Here is a 22,848-nt window from a genome sequence, read left to right as displayed (position 1 = left end):
GTTAAAAGTCGTATAAAAAAGCCTTTAAGCCAACAGTTCATTAGTTTATAAACTTAAACTGTTAAATAAAAATGCTATTAGTAAACACATTTTTATTGGACAAAGTAACATGCAGCGATATTACAAAAATATCAATTTCAATAAACAGAATTTTTACAATTTAATATTGCAGTAATGCTTAATATTATAATATTATTTTATGTTTATAGAGAATAGAACGAGATGTCTCAGGTGTCTAACGCATAACAGTGACAAAAAGCTAGTCTCACAAATGTCCTTGCAACAAGGAAGAATTTTCAATTTAATAATATTTTGGCCTAAATTTAAATAACTTATTAACAATTTTCAGTGCTCAAAAGTGCTGTGTGAATTTGTCTATTTCGTAGAAATAATTCTTTGTATGTCCTATATATAAAATGTTATATGGAATGTCAAAAATATCAGTGATAAAAATCTATACAAACTTCATACATTAACCGCTTTGAAAAACCTAAAACACAGTACGACCCTTCAGATGAAAAGCAAAACAAAAATGTACCTATAGATTAGTAATACAATAATACATATATTATTAACATATTCTTGGACTACGGAGTACGGGTCATACCAGCTATAGAGTGAACTGTCAAATTTATCCACAGATTATTAAGCTAACGAAAAATTACTCTATATATATATGAAAAAAAAAACTACTCTGGTACTTGACATCTTCACTATCGGCATGTGTGATGATCAGGCGCCAATTTTAAAAATTAATATTATTTCTCGCTGTGATTAATTATATTATTCGTTGTGTTACAAATATTTATTTTGATACTATCGTTATGTTGTAGGGATTGTGTATGGGACAATCTGACGATAATTTTATTAATAAAATTTTCAAGATTACTTTAAGAAAGAAACATTTATGTAATTAAATTTAATATTTGGAATAATTTAATTTTTTTCAGACTTTAATAATAATTATTATTTGTATCTATTATTAATTTATTTACAAACTTATTACACATTAATTATTTGAGGGCCAGCAGTGAATAAAAAAAAACAAAATGTATTTAAATTACTTTAATTAATTACTAGTACAATAATTGAGAGTTAACTAAATATAACTATTTAATCGGCCCGATATGAGGATCATGACAAATAATCTATATTATAAACTTATCTAGTTGAGAATTGACCGGTCCAACGTGAGGTATCCAATCAAAAGCTGTTGGTATCTGTTGTCCATTTCCTTTTATAACGGTGTTGCGTTAGAGGGTACAGGTATTGCTTATGTCCCCGCATAGTGCCAAGGGAGTGCAATGGATATCTAACACATTAAATAAGAATGTGAAAATTTATTTTAGTTTATGATATATAAATAATATATGTTTATTATGGAAAATAAGATACAGGTATCACTTAATACATACCGTTAACTAACCCCAAATTCTACAAACGTAATCAAAGTAATATGTAAAAACAATTATTATTACTTATAATCACAGAAAATTATTGTAATATTATTTTAAAATATACTAGCAGACTCGGCCAAGCGTTGCAGTGTTTTAAAATTGTTTATATTTTTTTGTACATAAAACAAGGCTTCAAGAATATATTGACCAGATAGTGTCATAATATTTAATTCCTTCAACAAAAGAAGTATAGCTTCAATAACAATATTTAATTAAGCAATTAATTTAATTGAAATTGGGTGACAAAGTAAAATAATTCAATGTTTTAAATTATGACGGAGATAATTATTAATCTGTAGTAACAGGCTGAGTCGATGCTTCAAACGTCATTCGCGAATTTGAAGTTGATGGAGTATACAAAACTTCATTGACAGATGATTGAGTGAGTTGAGTGAGTCGTTTTTTCCGCAACCTATACATCCGAGACCTTTCTGCGGACGTTAATGTAGCTTTTTTTATTTTTAGACTTGCTTCTTTTTTTCGTTTACGATAATTTTTGCATTTTTCTGCATTACTTAAACGCTTCTTGGTAACTGAAAAATGAAATAGTTATTTATTAATTTTATGATTAGTTTAAGTTTATTCAACTCAACTGGCTCAACGAATATGTATCGCAATAGAGCGAGGAAATGCTGCCAGCGTTAAAGGTACACTGCCACAGGGACCAAACTTTTTAAATTTGTTTTAATTTTCTTTCTAATATTTTATAATTATTTTAATTATTACTTTGAAGTTTCAGAAAATTGTAAATACAAATTATACTAAGATTAATTATTATAAATTAAATGAATCACAAAATGCTTATAAATTTCAACCAAAAAAATATAAAAGAGTGTGTGTAGTTATGTACACGCGTTAGAAGTTATACTTCTTTGGCGTATGGAAAAAAAAACTAATATGCAGTAGTGATTAACGATAAATATTAAAATTAATCAAAAAGATTTTATTTAAATAATAATTTAATTTAACTAATTAAAAATTATAACTGTGATATTCCAATTATTTAAATTTTTACCTGTGGTATTAAGCTGAGGTTCAAACGTCATTTGCAAACTTGATGTTGATGCAGAATGAATAACTTCGCTCTTTGATTGCAGTTGTTGAGCAAGCAATTTTTTTTGTGAATAATATTTTTTACAGTTTTGTGCATTTCTTTTAGTAATATCTTCGACAACTAAAACAGAAATTGAAATTTAATTATTTATTATTATTGACCCCCCCCCCCCCCGTGTAACGCACCGTAACGTTTTTCTGTAGCCAATAGTAAAACGTTTCGTGACCATCCAGTGACTCTTTATAGCTAAAAGTTATCATAATATTAACAATAACGCGTAATTCAATCCCCGCCCCGCATCGTAACGTTTTACAAAAAGTTGAAATATTAAGAGTCAAAAATTAATAAAAATAATTAATTTAATTTTTTTCTATACTAAAAACACGTGGCATTTTAATTTACAGTTCGTCATTTGAGATTTCAACAAATTTTTTTGCATAAAATATAAAATACTAATATTTCATAAATTCTCTTTACGAAATTTTACTTTTAAAAAGAGAATTTCTATAAGGTAATTCGCCTTTCTCACTCTCTCTAATCTATCGTGACGCTAATATTATTATTACTGCTTTTTATCCGTAACAATTTTACCCTCATGCGACTAAAGTAGTTTTACTTCAAAAAATATTATGAAAGCAATTTTTTAATATTGTTTATCTTACTTAAAGCTTTCTTAATGTCCGGAGTGTCATCGTGGTCCAATGTCTGAAACCCGTGGGGCAGTTGCGGTAATAACATCTCTGGTGATTTGAGGCGCCTTTTTACATTATTTAGGTCCAGATGCGTGTCCCAGTGTTTTATGAAATCTGGTCGCGTGACGTCAGCATAACACACTTTGCATCTGAAAAGTCATTTTATTTGGTTTATGGAGGTTCTGTATATATATATATGACGGCGCATTCCTAGCGCCATGTTAAGAAATACTGCAAATATTGGAACGAGATTTGACAGTTGTCAAGTCTGGTGGAGCGTCGTATCGATGGTCAGCGCGGCCATGTTGAATAGTTTGGAGTTTTTTCGAACGTCAACGGCGAGCGCACCACGTCTGCGACGAATCGCTTTTGTTCTAAATAATCTGGTGTCTTTTTGTTACAAAACTAATTGAAAGTGCTTGTTTAAGAGATTTCCTAATTAATAGTAAATAGATTTTGAGTTTGGTGACCAACATTAAAATTATTAAGACATGGCTGATTCTAATAATGAAGGGCATCCGCCCATATATATATATACACACACACACACGTTTAAATTAAAAATAAAATGTAATTGTGTGTCGAACCCATTCTCTAATCCACTTGAATACACAAGTTTCAACAAAATCGGTCCCTACGTTTAGGAGTTTACACACAAACAAAAATAAAGGACCGGCAACGCACTCGCGAGCCCTATGGCATTGAAAGTGTCCATGGGCGGCGGTATCACTCAACATCAGATGAGCCTCCTGCCCGGTTGCTCTATAAAAGAAATACACTGGAGATTTAATATATAAGATTTTCAAAGTTGGCGATCTATACCGAAGTGTCATTTCAGTAGCATGACCTGAGCAATTGTCTGTCACCTGTCACCTGTCACCTGTCAACTGCCAAATAAAAATAAATGAACAACCCCCTAATGTGAAGCTTATTATAGGGACTTACTTTAAAACTGGCGCCGTTATCGTGCCATCGGAGTGGAAAGATCTATACGAAACGAAGAGACTCTTGATATGCATCTTCACGTGTAAGCTCAAAGACTTCAAGGTTATGCCCCCGTGACCGCACTGCGGACAGATCAGCTCCGGAACGCCGTGCTTTTCAAAGTGCAACAGATATGTATGCATCGAATCAAAACTATTTTTACATAACGAACAATGATAATCATAAAGGTGAATTGATTTTTGACATTCGTATCGTTTGTGTTGTTTGTATAGTCTGTGCTCGCCTTTGAAGTTACAGCGAATGCAGCTGTATAGTCTGTAACAAAAAATTTAACAGTCTATGGGTGAAATTCTAAATCTTTCGACGGTATATCGTCGTTTGTCCCGCCCCTCATAGATGTTTACATACCAGTGAACATGCCCCGGCTGTGTACCAATGGACTTCCTGTCTATGTGCGCATTTAACATTCGCTCGAAAGGTGAAGAAAAACTTCGTGAGGAAACCGGCTTGCCTTAGACACAAAAAGTCGACGGCGTGTGTCAGGCACAGGAGGCTGATCACCTACTTGCCTATTAGATTCAAAAATGATCATGAAACAGATTCAGAAATCTGAGGCCTGGTTTTTTTATTAAAGGAATTTAGGAAGAGATTCAGAAAAAAGACAAAGCGAGAACTATGACTATTGACCGTATGTCAAAACCCAAATTATTTTGGAGTTTCGGGAGTCAGACTATTACTCATAGCCGTTCACGTATAAAAATTGTTATTAAAACTGAACATTAGATTTAAACTAAACAATTATGTACATTTAGACTTTAGTTTAAGAATATTTCATTTATAATTAGTCGTAAAATAAACATAATATACAACTTACATTTCCTTCTTCCTCTGTGTTCGGTTTTCATCATCGCTATCATCATCAGTATTTAAAGTTACATTCGGTGAGATGGTGATGAAATCATTCTCAAACTCATCATCACTCGAATGTTGCGACTGAAATATATAAGGGTTAACTTGATTATAGGTTTTCAATGTTCCAGAAATTTTGGAGTCAACAGACATGCCTAGAGACGAAGGCAAGCGGTCGGATGGGATGGGATGTCTTTGATCTCTTGGAGGATGGGATGTCTTTGATCTCTTGGAGGATGGGATGTCTTTGATCTCTTGGAGGATGGGACGGGCTTTGGTATGGGATGCACCTTGTGTGGAAATGTTAGCCCTGTTTTACTTCCTTCGGGCAAGCACCAAAGCTGGCGCGGCCGCAGAGCAGGCGGAAAATAATAAACAGCTCAAATATAAGAGTCTTTGCTCCAACTTTAACTGGTTCCCTTTGCGCTTATTAAAGATTTAAGTTGGCGCCTGGTTGCACCAGTGACCCGAGAGCTGGTGCTTTCCTCGCTCAACGAATAAGTATCGCAATACAGCGAGGAAATGCTGCCAGCATTATAGGTACACTGCCACAGGAACCTTTTTAAATTTGTTTTACTATTTATCGATTTTTAATTTTTATTATTAATATAACATGTGGATTTGGAATAGTGTAAATAATGTCTATTTGTGTTGGAAACAAATATTTAGTTAAATGTTTTGACATTTGAAAAAAATATGTCTATGATCGTGTTATACAGATTAAATATATTTGCTAAATTGTATATTTTGTTAGTGTTGGTACTCGTGTCATTTGTCTATTGGCGTTATATTATTTGACAGGGCGTTTCGTTATTATTACTTACATTATAAGCAAAGTTGTCTTGGTGCCAATTCTCGCTTTGTCCAGTTGAATCGAATTCATTAATTTTTTGCTTAACATCTATTTTGTTTTCACCGACATTAACAACATCGACATGATATATCCTTCTGATATCCGATAATCTGAAATCCATTTCCGGATCAGCTTCTTCCTTTATTGGAACAGCATCCCATGGGATATCGATTTCGACAAACGTCTCTACATTTTTTTCTACCTTTAACGGTTCTGATACTTCTAATTCTTTTGGAGTAATTTGTTCTAAATTAGTGGATATTTCCGCCGGTCTACCTTCTTCTCTTTTCTGTTCATTCAATTGTATATCACTTAGGTCTACTCTCATTAGTTTCTCTTCCTCAATTTTTATAACTTCGACTTTCACATCTGATTCTGAATTTCGTGAAACGTTGGTTAGCAGAGTCTGTTTAGTTTGAGATCTCAACATTTTTATATTATTAACTGTATTTACATTATTTGTCGTCATACTTTGTGTACTTAGAATTCCAAATGTAGATTCCATGGAGACATTCAGTTCACTATTCCCTTTTAATTCTGGTTCCCTTTTAATTTCTTCAATACCTAATACTTTATCATCATTAATTCTGTTTCCATCTGATAGGCATTTAATTACGTCTTTTGTGTCTTTAGGTATTTGGATTACCATCGTTTTACATTCGAAATCATTTTGTGGTGTAACAGTATGTTTTGTTTTAGATGTTTGTAATTCAATTTCAAGTAGTTCGGATTTAATATTAGCAATGACACAAGGGAGATCATCGTTAGGTGCGTCATCAGATGGTATAACAATAACTTCAGGCACATTATCAATGATGATGACATCATCATCATCATCTCTATCATTCACCATATCTTGAGTATCATGAGACAATAAGAAAGTATTTTTTTGACTGTCAACCTGTGCTGTAAAATTAAAGTTTTGAATGATGGATAGAAACAAAAAGGATATAATATGATTTATTATACAGTAAAATATGTGTTGTTGTAATGTTTTACAAGAATACTCACAATCATGTTTGGCTGGCGTAGATTTCAATCTATCCCCTATGGTTTTTGGGATGGAAATCTGAAATCAAAAGTATTTGAATTGGTAAGGGCACGCACCACATGAATATATGAGCAAATTAAAATGGTAGGGGAGCCCACGATGCTAAATGGGGATTTACTCGAGCGTCGTAGAGACCTATTGGGATGCAAAGCTTAGATAAAAAGAAGAAAAAAATGTTATATGATAAATTCCTTTTCATCGGTGGGGGAAGCGGCTATAGATAGTTAAATATGTAAAAAAAAACTGTTGCATGGACATCCTCGAGCGCGTCAGATATTGATAGCATCTATGCCCTACGTATTTTTAATAATGTACGTATGTTAATCTGATCGTTCGCATGATGCGGGTGGTTGTATTTAAGGGTTGAAAATTAAAAAAAAAAAAAAATTATCGAGCGCGTCAGATTTTCTAAGGGAGTGTTAAGTGCACCAAAAAAAAAGCTCTCATTCACTAATCTGACGATTTCGATGGGACGCAAACCCACAGCCATTTTCTTAATTTGCAAAAAAAAATCGCAATTTTGAAATACTCAAGCGCGTCAGATTAAGATATATGTGGTTCATCTTTATGTTCTAAACGTACTGTCTCATAATCTGACGATTATCTAGAGGGATTCGCCTGATCTGACTAAAAAAAAATAGAAAAACGGTTCACCTAAAGGGCCATCCCTGCAACTTCCCGCTAATTCCATTCCTGGGCGCTTAAAATTGATATTTTGAGCTCGCTGAGTTCAAAGATATAACATTTCTATGCATTTGAGCTCTCCCAGCTCGAAAGTCTGATAGAAGTTTCATAGAACACTATTTTTGGAATTTTCAAACCGCAATAACTTTTGAATGGATCAAGCAATTTTCACGCGGTTGGCGGCATTCGACGCAGTTTTATCATCCTCATAAATAATTTTGCAATCTTAATTGATCGAACCACAAATTTCGGAGTAATCCCGAAAAAACACTTTTTCGGGTTTCTTTCGTGTACGATATCTCTCGAACGAATCAACCGCTTTTGACCAGCTTGGTGGCGATCGACGTGGTTTTTCAAGCTCAAAGGCGGATTAGTTTTTGAAGTTAATCGATAAAGAAACCACTTAAAAAAAAAATATTTCTTATTTTTTTTAGGTTTTTCAAAATTTCTCAAAATCGATAGGTCCGAATCGGTTCAAATTCACAGGAAATGTAATTTTGAGGGAAATATTTAGAACGCCGTTTAGTAGATTTCGATCGGTTTAAGGAAATGTAGGCATCACGCAGCTGCACGCATTTAACTTTATCGACGAATTTTTGTTATTTCGGCTTGCGGAAATCGTCAGATTATATATTTTTCATTATTCTTGAATTATTTCCTTCAAAATAAAAAAAATATTAGCTACGCTCAAGAATGTCGAGATGACGTTTTTTTTTTACAACTTTGTTGCCCTCCCCTTTTTTCCGTCACTCTCAAATTGTCAGATTAGTGGAATATACACTTTTTAGGATGTAATTAACTCACCCTACCTTAATCTGACGCGCTCGGGAATTTCTGATGGTCAATTTTTTTTTACTAAACTGATCCTATCTCCTTCACGTGCGGCTTTATATATGGGCCTCATATTTTGTGGAGGTACTTAACCGGGTACAAGGTATCCCCCTATATATTAATCTGCCGCGCTTTAGTAAATCCCGAAATCCCCTCTTGGGCTCCCCTACCAAAATGAATGTGTATTGAGCTGAAGGCAGTATAAAATATAAATACCAAAATCCTTCAATAGGGAATTGAAGGATTTCAAACAACTTACATATGCAACAACTATTTAAATTATATTTTCAAAACTAACCTGTCCATGTAGTATTTTATCACCAATATTATTTGATTGCATATAAATTTCAGTAGATTTTTTCACTATTTCCCTCCAACTTAATATTTCATGCTGCTTTTCTATTGCATTCTCATCAACATTCTCTACTTCTACCTTAATGTCAAAATTCATAGGCATGGTATTACTTCGGCCTGGAATTATTTCCCGAATGGAATTTGTGTTTATTTGACTAGATTGAGTAGCAATAGCTACTGCAGGTAGTGCTTTTTTACATGGTCTTTTAATTCTTGCTAATGCACTCTCTACAACACTCTAAAATAAATATAAAAGAACTGAAATCACATGTGAATTTATAAAATATGGTGAATAAAAATATTTTGAGATGAGTACTAATTCAGAAATCCAAGATCAAGACTCATAAATACCACTAGTGACTTATTACTATTTACTCCGACCACTTCAAACATATATTGAAATATGTCAATGCTTTAGAATCTTTTATTTATCTACTTTTCAAATTAGTCATAATTCATTTTCTGTTAGTTTCTATATCAATTAAAAGTTTAATTGGAGGGGGTACTGAAACAAATAGCCTAATAAATAAAGAAATTATTCAATGAATAACTTGCATTGTTAAATTTTTTTACTAAAAATTTCCAGCACTGCAACATTTTTTATTCATTCATGCATTAAATTTACAAATTAACTTTGATAATAAAAATACATTTTCTATAAAATGCCTCAAACAATCTATTAATATTACAAATCTGTAAATAAAAAATAGGGTAGATAAGTAAGCATAAAAATCAATAACAGAACATGTAGGATATATGTGGGAACAAATATGGGCAATCAATGTTTTAATAACTTTACATAGACTAACAATTTGATAACAATAATGATAATCAAAAATTTGGTAAAATATTGGATTATATTTTCGAATTACCTACATAACTTTTAAAGCAAGGTGGAGCAAGATTCGTTTTTTCTTCCTTTTTTTTCATCATTATCCATTTTTTATTTCATTTGGATACACAAATCAATTCACAGAGTGAAATAAGTGAATAACGTCAGAAGGCAAACTGTTTTTTTAAGTTTTAACAGTTACAAAAGAAAATATTGACATATCGCTTAACTCAAGAACATGCACAATGTCAATTTTGAAGGCATATATAGATTATAGTATATCTTCATACTTCACTTGATGGATGTGGTCGTGTATCGGTTAGGCAGATCTGTGGTCAGCGTGTAGTGCGTTCAGAAATTAAACTTAAATCAGTTATCAGTGTTTCATAACATTTCTCCAAAATCACTCATTTTGAAACGGTTCGTTTTGTTAATACCCTATATTCATATTATGTTTTAAGGAATAATACTTCAAATAGATCGATCGTAATTTAATGATTTGTCTAAAAATGTAACAAGTGAGGCCTAGATAAAATCTCAGTGAAATCTGATGAGACAACACTTGAAATATCCTTGCGAATTTAGAACATTGCGCAATTTGAGCGTTTCACAATAATTTTTATTGAATTTGAAGGTAGATTTATCTTACATTAACAGTCAAAAGCAAATACATTTTTGACAGTCGCTTAGTGTCGTTCCTGAATATTAAGTATAGTCATCATCAGAGTCGTGACATAGCGCTAATTTTAACTCTCGTTTGTAAAATCCATTACGTTTTTCATATACTAGTCACTAATTCTTTAACTTAGCTTTAATCCTTAAATTAGTAGGTCTACCAGAATCTCATGTCATAAAACAAAGATAAAAAAATGAGATTTTATATGGCAATGTTTATTGTCAAATCAAATTACGAAATCTGTGAACCGCTGCTGAGATTTTATGATTATCTTCTTAAAATTTGTTGTTTTTTTTTGTTTAAATGTCGAAAAAACCAATTCGATCTCAAGCGAGAAATATTGTTTTCAAAGTTCACCGTAAAATAAAGGAAGTAGAAGGTGTAAATCAAACTCAATCTTTAATTTTAAAGCGCGTGTTGCCGGTTAGTTGGACTAAGTGGTTGTGATACTTTTAGTTTATTTAATATTTTTATCGGTACTTAATTGTGACATCTTTATAGGGGTTTTCAGTATTACTAAACGGCGAATCGTTACTGAGGGCACATAAAATGATGGTGTGTTTTCGAGGCCTGGTAAAAGATAAGAGACATTGACCGTATTCAACGAAGAGCGATTTGAATCGTCGGAGACCAGTCGCTTTCGGAGTTTCATGATCTTTTGTTGCATTTTTCGTTGCAAGAGAGAGATCAGATATGGGATGTCTCTGCATCTTCTACCGCATTTGCCATGGAGAGTGTTCAGAGGAGTTGTTCAGACAAAGACATGCAGCTGAGTTTCATCATTGGACGTCGAGGCGGATCACGAATCCGAGCCGCGCACCACCACTATGTGGAAGTAGCTGGCCCACTAAAGTATTTCCGAACCAATTCGACTTAGTCTTCAAAAAAAGCGCGTGCCAATTCTTAAAACGCCGGCAACGCACTTGCGAGCCTTCTGGCAATGTGAGTGTCCATGGGCGGCGGTATTACTTAAGATCTGGTTGGCTTCCAGCCCATTTGCCTACTGTTACATAATAAAAAAATTAAGTGTGGCGTTCTCGATATACAACAGACATAAACACCAGAAGAGATTTGCTCGGAGGATAGATGTCCCTGCTGACAGAGCTGAAAAAATGTCTACAGATCAGGTAAAAACTATTCAAATTGAATCAAACAGGCTGGTTTTACTGAAGTGTACAATAATAATAATGTTTATTTTCAAGTCATGTTGGTAAGAAAATGAAAGGAATCTATTTAAACTTTTTATAATCCTAGAGAAGGTTGTAAGTTTTACATATTATATTAATTAATAAATGAATAAGAAAACGAATGGTTTATCTGCTTTATCAAAATCTTATTTCATATTTTATAAAATTTCTGAAATTAAGCTGTTTTTGTCGCATTTAATAATTTAGGAGTTGATATTTCGGTCGAGATTCCTCTGATTATACCTTCCGAAGTCGATGATGACGCTGCTGAATTTGTGCTCTCGCTACTTAATATTTCCTTAATTTTTTTTTCTTTTTTCTCTCCACTTTTGCCTCTTTCCGTTTGGGTCATATCTGATATCTTAGTTGCATTTTCTTGTACTGTCAAATATAATCAGAACCTTATAATTTCTCCTTTGTTACTAAGCTTTTTCTACTACGTTATTTTAATAAGTAATAAAAGAAATCGATGTTACTTTTTTTAACACTTATTTATATATTAAAATGGTGTTGTTAATGTAACATTTACTTTTGTGCAATAATGTTGAGATAAAGGTTTAAGAAATATTTTAAATATTGTCTACTTACCACGAAACAAGGGCAAAAAAAGCGGAAATAAAATTTAACGTCTACACCTACACGCTGGACCGTCTAAAACTAATTTTTTATCCAAATCCAAAATGGTGGCAGGAAATGAAACATAACGAGTTGCCCTATCGAAATAACTAGAATAAATTGACATTTGCTTAAAATTGATAACAAAAAGAGAAATTTGTTTGGGGAACTTTTTCTGGGACAAGATTAAAACTACATGGTAGGCGGAGTTGGGGGTGTTATTAGTTGTTAGGTTTTATTTTCGTTACAACTTTCTTGATACAGTCGCCGCGCTCAAAGCCCGCGATAAAAGCAATAGCTAAAAAAAACTATATAGTTAAGATTACCTGCAGTATTGTTTTCAGAATACTCTCATGCTTACTGGTCGACATTTTCAAGCCTCTTTCCACCATAGTCTGTTGCAAATAATACAAGAATGACCAAACGAATTACTCGTAAAGTCTTTATAAAAATCAATATGACTTGTACTATGTTTACGATAATTCTTGTAAACTGGAATTGTACCATCAACAATAAAATCCATAATATTTTCACCAATTCGATCTTCTCTATCAATCTCAATTTCATCTTCACGATTGTTTTGGTTATCTTCGGTAGGATCTTCATCATTGTCACGCAATAGTTGAATATTGGCATCAACATGGGCTTCATTTTGGGTAGCCTCTTGTATTGTCCCCGATAAATCTGATACTTCATAAAAAGGTGTGAAATGTTGTTCACGAAGATGAAGATGAATCCAGTTTTGTGTGTCATTCGCTTTAAAATGACAAAAGATAGTGTCTTGATTATTTGTAGTTATGTTGTAAAAACAATAATGTACACAAACATTTTGATTATACTTTTTTGAAAATAAGTATAAAACAATCCAAATCTCCGTAATCACTAGTGCTTGATAGAATTTTATATGCTTCTTGCGGGTTTTAATTTTTTTTTAATCTTTAAAAGACAATTCACACCAATTGACCGAGTCCCATGCTAAGCTGGTGAAGCTTGTGTTATGGGTGCCTACTAAGCAACGGATATACATACATATTATAGATAGATATACATATAAATACATATTTAAATACCCAAGACCTAAGCACAGCACCAAATGCTCATCACATCGATGTTCATCTCAGCCGGGGATCGAACCCGGGACCCATGGATTCGCAGTCAGGGGTACTAACCACTAGACCAATGAGTCATCCATTGTGACAGGAGTTTAAATAGGGTGAATCGCGTAACTGATTTCTCAAGTCACAAGTCTCAATTTGAAGTTGCAAAACACTTACGAGCGAGTGGAATAGACAATTACCATCGCCAGGAATTCCTGTGTTCCTGTTTAGAATAACTTCGGGAGTAATGCATTCATTACGCTGTTAATAAATTTGAAGTTTGTGAAATTGATTTTCTTGTAGCGTTACATTTTCTATATTTTCAACTGCCCTCCAGTCATAAGGATCTCTTTCATGCAATTTATCAATAATTCTTCGTCTTCTTGTTGTTCTTCATCGTTTTCTCGGCACAACTGTCTACAAATTTCTTAAGTTTTCTCTATATCCAAATTTGATTCAAATTCTTTCCTACGTTCTAATATCGTATCTTTGTTGTCCTCGTATATTTGAATGAACTTATTTTCAGCAATAATATCATTTTCTTCACTTTGAAAAGGAACATGCAACAGAACCATCTCACGCCTATAATCATTGTAATTGTCAGCCATATCGTAGTTCCTGTATCTTATTATTCTTGCAGTATCTCTTTTAATGTAGGCCCACTTTTTATTCAGGTAATATTTTGCAACAAATTGTGCTAACGTAACATCGCGGAGTTCTTCAGGTCTTTTCTCGTACTTATCGAACCATATCTCTTTCCAAACGTTCGTACAATCATCATCTTTTATTTGTTTGATAGATATATTCTATGGGTATAGAGAAATACGTTAATGGAAATCACAATTGAATTGATTGATTACAATATAATCAATATAATACGATATATACTTTATATACAATAAAGATGTCGATCGCTGCCGAACGCGGAGGCCGATTGTGCCTCTTTGTCGCTCGTTCCGCGCTCTCGCTTGCACTTCAAGCCTTAAATGTAACGCCTCAGAGGTAACGCCGCCTGCGTCATGTTTTTTCGTGCGTGCAGCCGGCTCCATCGAATTATAAGACGTTATCACGTCAAAAAGTAGATTTGAATCTTATGATTGATGATGACCATTTAGTGTTCCAAGTAGCTTGAACTTCAATTTGATCTGAAGAAGTACTTGGTTGTACAGTAGTTTCTGCTGGTTCTGTTGCTAAAGTTTGACGTTGGTCGGTAAAATGTCGTTGAGTATCAATATGGACGGTGTTTAACCTTTGCCCTGAACGAGATGAGGATGTAGCTTCTATAGAACCACTGGCAATAACCAAGTTAGCAGCTTGGCGTAATCTGTTGTTTCGATCTCTTACATTACGTGCTTCTCTTGCAGCTGCTGCCTGTGCAGGAGTTTTGGATGCAGCAATCCGCTGTCTGTACTCACGTTGTATTTGTGCCCTTGTTTTTGGAGCAGTAGTTGTTGGTTCTGCAAATAGCGACGCAGAGGTAGATGCAACAGCTTCTTGAATCTCCATGGCCTCCTTAGCAGCTTGGCGTAATCTGTTCTTGCGTTGTCTTTCGTTTTTCGATTTTCTCGCAGCAGCCACCTGAGCAGGAGTTCTAGATGCTGCGATACGCTGCCTGTACTCACGTTGTCTTTGGGCTTTCGATTTTGAAGCAGTGATTATTGGCTGCGCGAATGGCGTTGCTAAAGTAGATGCTACAGCATCTTGAACCTCCGTGGGTTCACTCATCGAAGGTAGTGGCTTATTCGTGACATTCTCTGGTTCGTCAGGCTTTTTTTCCATGGTGGGATTGTAAGCGGTTCTGCAAAATAAATCGTCGTTCGAAACAATTTAAAAAAATCGGTTGTCTGTAAAGTTGGTTTACTGACGATAGTTGAACGTGACAACGTCATAAAAAAATATTGATGGGATGGTTGCATTTTTCAAAAAAAACTAAAAAAATATATTTGTTTGATAGGTATTTTGAATGGATATAGAGAAGGAGGTAAATGGAAATCACAATTGAAATTGACATAATTGTATAAATACAATTATGTCAATTTTTGTCAAAAACAAAATATACTAAATTATAGTACACACAGGTTTAACAGTTTCTACATACATAATGAAGAATAACACCAACATATTGAGAATTTCCACTATATGTTTGTGTGTTTGGGCTACCTTTAAGATAGCTCATTTTAATATCAAAAATTTAGGTTGTTTTTATAATAATATACTGATTTATTTTAGTTTTTTGACGTGACAACGTCTTATAATTCGATGGAGCGGGCTGCACGCACGAAAAAACATGACTCATGCGGCGTTACCTCGCTCTGAGACGTTCCATTTAAAATTGACATAATTGTATTTATGCGTACAAATAAATGTAACTTGATCAATTCATTTCCATTTACCTCCTTCTCTATATCCATACAAAATACCTATCAAACAAATAAAATTTAATTATTTTTTTTGAAAAATGCAACCATCAATATTTTCACGTTCAACTATCGTCAGTAAACCGACTTTACAGACAACCGATTTTTTTCTATAAATCGGAGCGGTTGACAAACTTTTCTTTCGGAAAAATTGAATTTGAAAATGAATAATGATCCACAAGAATCCACAACAAAATATGGGACCACCATTGACGCGGTATTTTCCAGATATTTAGAGAATATCAAGACTCAAACTTATGTTTCTTATTTCAGTTACCATAAACCTATAGTTTCAATGATAAAAATTCCTGAATAACCTACGAGTATTAGATAATAGTCTAGTCGACAAGTTGAAAATGGTACAAAATAGAGATACTGGTCTTAAAATTATGTGCGGTAGCTCATTGGATCCGGAATGACCAGAATGATCTTGTTTAGTATGTAAGAACTACGAAGCAAAAATTTTTTATGACCATTATTTAAACATTTTTTATCACTTACAATTAAGAAGTTAGTTCGAGAAAATTTCGTTAGTTAACAATTGTTTAACTTGTTGAAAAATTAACTTTAAGTAAAATTTCCAACGGGAATAAATTAATTATAGTGTTCAGAACACACCATAATTTTTTCAAATTTAAAAAAAAATATTCAATACCTTAAATAAATAAATTAATGTGCCGTACTCGCTTTTGACGCCACGCGCGAATCCTAAAAATGTCACGCGCAGACCTATTTTCAGCGTTAAATTAAAATTATAAATAATGAAGATAGAGTTCCGGGACTAAGGAGTTTTTTATTGGAAATTTCCTCCTCTTTCAGAATCTTTTTGAAATTTCTTTAATATTAATAGTTTATTAAATATTGGCAAAAAACGAAATGCCATTTTTTTTTCATCTTTAATTGTTTATAACTTTTGCAATTTTTAATGTGCTAATCATTGATATACAAAAAACCCAAGATGCACAGTCTCGAATAAAAGTAACGCTCGAAAGTGTCCCGAAACACTATTTCTGTCCCTTTCTATAACAGTATATGTTACAAGCATATATTATTGCAAAATCAACCTTACGCGAATTGCTTAAAGTTGTTATTACAACGCAGTGTACTTAAAGCAATAAAATTTGTGTATAATATGTTTTTGGTTAGCCTATAGGTATATCAAAAAAACAATAACTGTTAAAATTGTTTATTTAAATATTTGGTTCAAAACGATAATGATGAATGGTATTTATTTTACAAAAATCCAATCAAGTAGGCCAGTTACAGGCACTTTTGAATTGTCATAGACAATTAAAAAAACACAAATAAAAATCGACTCCACTTATTAGAACAGGGTCATTTTTTTAATGCGACTAAAATAAAAAGAAGACCGTAATGCGTTGTTCTAACACTGAACAAGCAGCCATTGAAGTTGGCCGTATAGAAGTTTGTGTGTTGAATGAAGTTTTTAGAAAAAATAAATAAAAATCACACATTGCTTGTTATAATCAGTCATAAAAACAACAAAAACTAATCAATAAAGTTTTTTTCATTACCGAAAATACGATATCCCATCCTTTTTTAGCCTTCTTGACGTTATATTTTTACAATTTCTCACAGAACACTTTGGCATTTTTAACAACTGCTCCCAGACGCGAGCGACGCGAGACTATTTGAAATGAGCGCACAATTTAGAATGTTGCGCTCATTTTTTGCGGACGTTTTTTAGACGTTGAGTGTGCATCTTGGCACCTTGTATTAGCACGATTGATATACAAAAAACATATCAATGGTGCTAATACACCCTTTTGGCACATTTTTCTAGACGTCATTACGGATCGAATGAGCTATCGCACATAATTTTAAGAGCAGTATCTCTATTTTACCATTTTCAACTTGTCGACTAGACTATAAGATAATAAAAAAATATTTCAACTTCTTATTTAATAAAAGAAAAAAAATTGTTTTCTTATAGGTCACCACGCTCAAAAAGTGTAACTTGAATTAATATCAAAGAAAAAAAAATAGTGCATAAATAAAAAATAAATAATTTATTATGATTGCATAAGTTGATAAAAAATACTACGCAAAAGCTTTACCGCGGCAGTCCCCGAGTGACACACGTTTTTTTTGTTACAGACTATACAGCTGCATTCGCTGTAACTTCAAAGGCGTGCACAGACTATATAAACAACACAAACGATACGAATGTCAAAAATTAATTCACCTTTATAATTATTATCATTGTTCGTTATGTAAAAAAAGTTTTGATTCGATGCATAAATATTAAATATCTGTTGCACTTTGAAAAGCACGGCGTTCCGGAGTTGATCTGTCCACAGTGCGGTCACGGGGGCATATCCTTGAACTTTTTGAGCGTACACGTGAAGATGCATATCAAGAGTCTTTGTTTCATACATCTATACGTTTTTTTATTAAAGGAATTTAAGTAATTTAGAAGATAAACTAAGCGCGAACTATAACTATTGGCCGTATATAAAAATCCAAAACATTTTGGACTTTCGGGAGTTGGAATATTACCCATAGCCGATCACGTATAAAAATTGTTACTAATACTGTACATTAGATTTAAATTAAACAATTATGTACATTTATACTGTAGTTTAAGAATATTTAGTTTATAATTAGTCGTCAAATAAACATAATTTACAACTTACATTTCCTTCTTCCTCTGTGTTCGGTTACTTTCATCATCGGTATTTAAGGCTACAATCGGTGTGATGGTGATGAAATGCGACTGAAATTTATAAGGTTTAACTTAATTGTAGGTTTGCAATGTTCCAGCCATTTTGGAGTCAACAGACATGGCTGACGAAGGCAACCGGTCGGATGGGTTGTCTTTGATCTCTTGGAGGATGGGACGGGCTTTGGGATATCGTAAATACTGTATATTTGTGTGTTGGAAACAAATATTTAGTTAAAGGTTTGAACATTTGAAGAAAACATATGTGTATGATCGTGTTATACAGATTAAATATATTTGCTAAATTGTATATTTTGTTAGTGTTGGTACTCGTGCATTTGTCTTTTGGCGTCATATTATTTGACAGGGTGTTTAGGTTTATTACTTACGAAAGGAAAGCTGTCTTGGTGCCAGTTCTCACTTTGTCCAGTTGAATCAAATTCATTAATTTTTTGCTTAACATCTATTTTGTTTTCACCGACATTAACAACATCGACATGATATATCCTTCTGATATCCGATAATTTGAAATCCATTTCCGGATCAGCTTCTTCCTTTATTGGAACAGTGTCCCATGGGATATCGATTTCGACAAACGTCTCTACATTTTTTTCTGCCTTTAACGGTTCTGATACTTCTGATTCTTTTAGAGTAATTTGTTCTAAATTATTAGACATTTCCGCCGGTCTACCTTCTTTTCCTTTCTGTTCATTCAATTGTATATCACTTAGGTCGACTCTCATTAGTTTCTCTTCCTCACTTTTTATAACTTCGATTTTCACATCTGATTCTGAATTTCGTGAAACGTTGGTTAGCAGAGTCTGTTTAGTTTGAGATCTCAACATTTTTATATTATTAACTGTATTTACATTATTTGTCGTCATACTTTGTGTACTTAGAGTTCCAAATGTAGATTCCATGGCGACATTCAGTTCACTATTAGGTTCCCTTTTAATTTCATCAATACTTAATACTTTATCATCATTAATTCTGTTTCCATCTGATAGGCATTTAATTACGTCTTTTGTGTCTTTAGGTATTTGGATTACCATCGTTTTACATTCGAAATCATTTTGTGGTGTAACAGTATATTTTGTTTTAGATGTTTGTAATTCAATTTCAAGTGGTTCGGATTTAATATTAGCAATGACACAAGGGAGATCATCGTTAGGTGCGTCATCAGATGGTATAACAATAACTTCAGGCACATTATCAATGATGATGACATCATCATCATCATCTCTATCATTCACCATATCTTGAGTATCATGAGACAATAGGAAAGTATTTTTTTGACTGTCAACCTGTGCTGTAAAATAAAAGTTTTGAATGATGGATAGAAACAGAAAAGATATTATATGATTTATTATACGGTAAAATGTATTTTTTATAAGAATACTCTATTGCATTCTCATCAACATTCTCTACTTCTATCTTAATGTCAAAATTCATAGGCATGGTATTACTTTGGCCTGGAATTATTTCCCGAATGGAATTTGTGTTTATTTGACTAGATTGAGTAGCAATAGCTACTGCATGTAGTGCTTTTTTACATGGTCTTTAATTCTTGCTAATGCACTCTCTACAACACTCTAAAAAAAATTTAAAAGTACTGAAATCACATGTGAATTTATAAAATATGGTGAATAAAAATATTTTGAGATGAGTACTAATTCAGAAATCCAAGGCCAAGACTCATAAATAACACTAGTGACTTATTACTATTTACTCCGACCACTTCAAACATATATTGAAATATGTCAATGCTTTATAATCTTTTTATTTATCTACTTTTCATATTAGTCATAATTCATTTTCTGTTAGGTTCTATATCAATTAAAAGTTTAATTGGAGGGGGTACTGAAACAAATAGCCTAATAAATAAAGTAATTATTCAATGAATTAACTTGCATTGTTAAATTTTATTACTAAAAATTTCCAGCACTGCAATATTTTTTATTCATTGCATTAAATTTACAAATTAACTTTGTTAATAAAAATACATTTTCTATAAAATGCCTCAAACAATCTATTAATATAAACATATTACAAATCTGTAAATAAAAAATAGGGTAGATAAGTAAGCATAAAAATCAATAACAGAACATGTGGGATATTTGTGGGAACAAATATGGGCAATCAATGTTTTAATAACTTTACATAGACTAACAATTTGATAACAATAATGATAATCAAAAATTTGGTAAAATATTGGATTATATTTTCGAATTACCTACATAACTTTTAAAGCAAGGTGGAGCAAGATTCGTTTTTTCTTCTTTTTTTTCATCATTATCCATTTTTTATTTCATTTGGATACAAAAATCAATTCACAGAGTGAATAACGTCAGATGGCAAAATGTTTATTTAAGTTTTAACAGTTAGTAGTTACAAAAGAAAATATTGACATATCGCTTAACTCAAGAACATGCACAATGTCAATTTTGAAGGCATATAATATAGATTATAGTATATCTTTATACTTCACTTGATGGATGTGGTCGTGTATCGGTTAGGCAGATCTGTGGTCAGCGTGTAGTGCGTTCAGAAATTAAACTTAAATCAGTGTTTCATAACATTTCGCCAAAATCACTCATTTTGAAACGGTTCGTTTTGTTAATACCCTATATTCATATTATGTTTAAGGAATAATACTTCAAATAGATCGATCGTAATTTAATGATTTGTCTAAAAATGTAACAAGTGAGGCCTAGATAAAATCTCAGTGAAATCTGATGAGACAACACTTGAAATATCCTTGCGAATTTAGAACACTGCGCAATTTGAGCGTTTCACAATAATTATTATTGAATTTGAAGATAGATTTATCTTACATTAACAGTCAAAAGCAAATACATTTTTGACAGTCGCTTAGTGTCGTTCCTGAATATTAAGTATAGTCATCATCAGAGTCGCGACAAAGCGCTAATTTTAACTCTCGTTTGTAAAATCCATTACGTTTTTCATATACGAGTCACTAATTCTTTAACTTAGCTCTAATCCTTAAATTAGTAGGTCTACCAGAATCTCATGTCATAAAACAAAGATAAAAAAATGAGATTTTATATGGCAATGTTTATTGTCAAATCAAATTACGAAATCTGTGAACCGCTGCTGAGATTTTATGATTATCTTCCTAAAATTTGTTGTTTTTTGTGAAAATGTCGAAAAAGCCACTTCGATCTCAAGCGAGAAATATTGTTTTTAAAGTTCACCGTAAAATAAAGGAAGTAGAAGGTGTAAATCAAACTCAATCTTTAATTTTAAAGCGCGTGTTGCCGGTTAGTTGGACTGAGTGGTTGTGATACTTTTAGTTTATTTAATATTTTTATCGGTACTTAATTGTGACATCTTTATAGGGGTTTCCAGTATTACTAATCGGCGAATCGTTACTGAGGGCACATAAAATGATGGAGTGTTTTCGAGGCCTGGTAAAAGATAAGAGACATTGACCGTATTCAACGAAGAGCGATTTGAATCGTCGGAGACCAGTCGCTTTCCGAGTTTCATGATCTTTTGTTGCATTTTTCGTTGCATGAGAGAGATCAGATATGGGGTGTCTCTGCATCTTCTACCGCATTTGCCATGGAGAGTGTTCAGAGGAGTTGTTCAGACTAACATATGCAGCTGATTTTCATCATTGGACGTCGAGGCGGAACACGAATCCGAGCCGCGCACCATCACTATGTGGAAGTAGCTGGCCCACTAAAGTATTTCCGAACCAATTCGACTTCGTCTTCAAAAAAAGCGCGTGCCAATTCTTAAAACGCCGGCAACGCACTTGCGAGCCTTCTGGCAATGTGAGTGTCCATGGGCGGCGGTATCACTTAAGATCTGGTTGGCCTCCAGCCCATTTGCCTACTGTTACATAATAAAAAAATTAAGTGTGGCGTTCTCGATATACAACAGACATAAATACCAGAAGAGATTTGCTCGGAGAATAGATGTCCCTGCTGACAGAGCTGAAAAAATGTCTACAGATCAGGTAAAAACTATTCAAATTGAATCAAACAGGCTGGTTTTACTGAAGTGTACAATAATAATAATGTTTATTTTCAACTTTAAGATAAGAAAATGAAAGGAATCTATTTAAACTTTTTATACTCCTAGAGAAGGCTGTAAGTTATACATATTATATTATTATTATTATCTGCTTTATCAAAATCTTTTTTTATATTTTTTAAAATTTCTGAAATTATGCTGTTTTTGTCGCATTTAATAATTTAGGAGTTGATATTTCAGTCGAGATTCCTCTGAACTACATCAGCTGCTGAATTTGAGCTCCCGCTACTTGATATTTCCTTATTTTTTTTTTCTTTTTTCGCTCCACTTTTGCCTCTTTCCGTTTGGGTCATATCTGATATCTTAGTTGCATTTTCTTGTACTGTCAAATATAAACAGAACCTTATAATTCCTATTAATTCAAAATGGTGGCATGAAATGAAACGTAACGAGTTGCCCTATCGAAATAACCAGAATAAATTGACATTTGCTTAAAATTGATAACAAAA

General features: G+C 32.9%; 2 protein-coding genes and 1 long non-coding RNA gene across 22 annotated transcripts in view; all 3 read right to left on the bottom strand.

Annotated features, from left to right (window-relative positions):
- Window positions 1–22,848, bottom strand: part of LOC125061088 — a 112,731-nt gene that overhangs the window by 12,751 nt on the left and 77,132 nt on the right. For 2 of the 12 annotated variants that reach the window (XM_047666258.1, XM_047666260.1), the window contains exons 7-10: window positions 18,727–19,646; window positions 18,312–18,391; window positions 14,860–15,035; window positions 12,467–12,896 (exon numbers count right to left, since the gene is read on the bottom strand). The exons of 2 other annotated variants lie outside the window; for them this stretch is intronic. In XM_047666258.1, coding sequence (XP_047522214.1) covers window positions 12,514–12,896; window positions 14,860–15,035; window positions 18,312–18,391; window positions 18,727–19,646 — 1,559 coding nt within the window. In that variant the 3' untranslated portion in view covers window positions 12,467–12,513. Of the gene's footprint in view, window positions 1–11,645; window positions 11,907–12,466; window positions 12,897–13,524; window positions 13,985–14,859; window positions 15,036–18,311; window positions 18,392–18,726; window positions 19,647–22,483; window positions 22,722–22,848 lie in introns of those variants that run through there. 8 more of the 12 variants (XM_047666259.1, XM_047666261.1, XM_047666257.1 and 5 more) reach the window with 7 other exon arrangements.
- LOC125061097 lies at window positions 1,651–10,012 on the bottom strand. 9 transcript variants are annotated; one of them, XM_047666299.1, is made up of 9 exons: window positions 9,703–10,012; window positions 8,775–8,947; window positions 6,922–6,979; window positions 5,882–6,816; window positions 5,023–5,141; window positions 4,149–4,463; window positions 3,174–3,352; window positions 2,473–2,631; window positions 1,651–1,990 (listed from the first exon to the last, which is right to left on the bottom strand). In XM_047666299.1, the coding sequence occupies exons 1-9, from the start codon at window positions 9,761–9,763 to the stop codon at window positions 1,746–1,748; spliced, it is 2,244 nt and encodes a 747-aa protein (XP_047522255.1). In that variant the 5' UTR covers window positions 9,764–10,012; the 3' UTR covers window positions 1,651–1,745. The 9 variants fall into 9 exon arrangements, with proteins under 9 accessions (XP_047522255.1, XP_047522258.1, XP_047522256.1 ...); XM_047666302.1 differs by having other exon boundaries at window positions 9,707–10,012; XM_047666300.1 differs by having other exon boundaries at window positions 8,775–9,068; window positions 9,703–10,011.
- LOC125061136 lies at window positions 19,737–20,715 on the bottom strand. Its single transcript, XR_007118989.1, has 2 exons — window positions 20,575–20,715; window positions 19,737–19,929 (listed from the first exon to the last, which is right to left on the bottom strand). It is a non-coding gene; the product is annotated as an uncharacterized LOC125061136 (long non-coding RNA).

Source organism: Pieris napi, chromosome 23 (assembly GCF_905475465.1).
Source record: "Pieris napi chromosome 23, ilPieNapi1.2, whole genome shotgun sequence".
NCBI classification, from domain to species: domain Eukaryota; kingdom Metazoa; phylum Arthropoda; class Insecta; order Lepidoptera; family Pieridae; genus Pieris; species Pieris napi.
This window is presented reverse-complemented; position numbering and strand designations above follow the sequence as displayed.

What these genes read in the sequence shown, in the direction of transcription:
- LOC125061097 (XM_047666298.1), bottom strand. Translation starts at nt 9,763, where the DNA reads ATGATGAAAAAAAAGGAAGAAAAAACGAATCTTGCTCCACCTTGCTTT. An exon ending in ACACAGAGGAAGAAGGAAAT is followed by an intron (nt 4,464 to 5,022) that starts GTAAGTTGTATA and finishes TTTTTGTTACAG; the next exon opens with ACTATACAGCTGCATTCGCT. An exon ending in ACCTCAGCTTAATACCACAG is followed by an intron (nt 1,991 to 2,472) that starts GTAAAAATTTAA and finishes TTCATTTTTCAG; the next exon opens with TTACCAAGAAGCGTTTAAGT.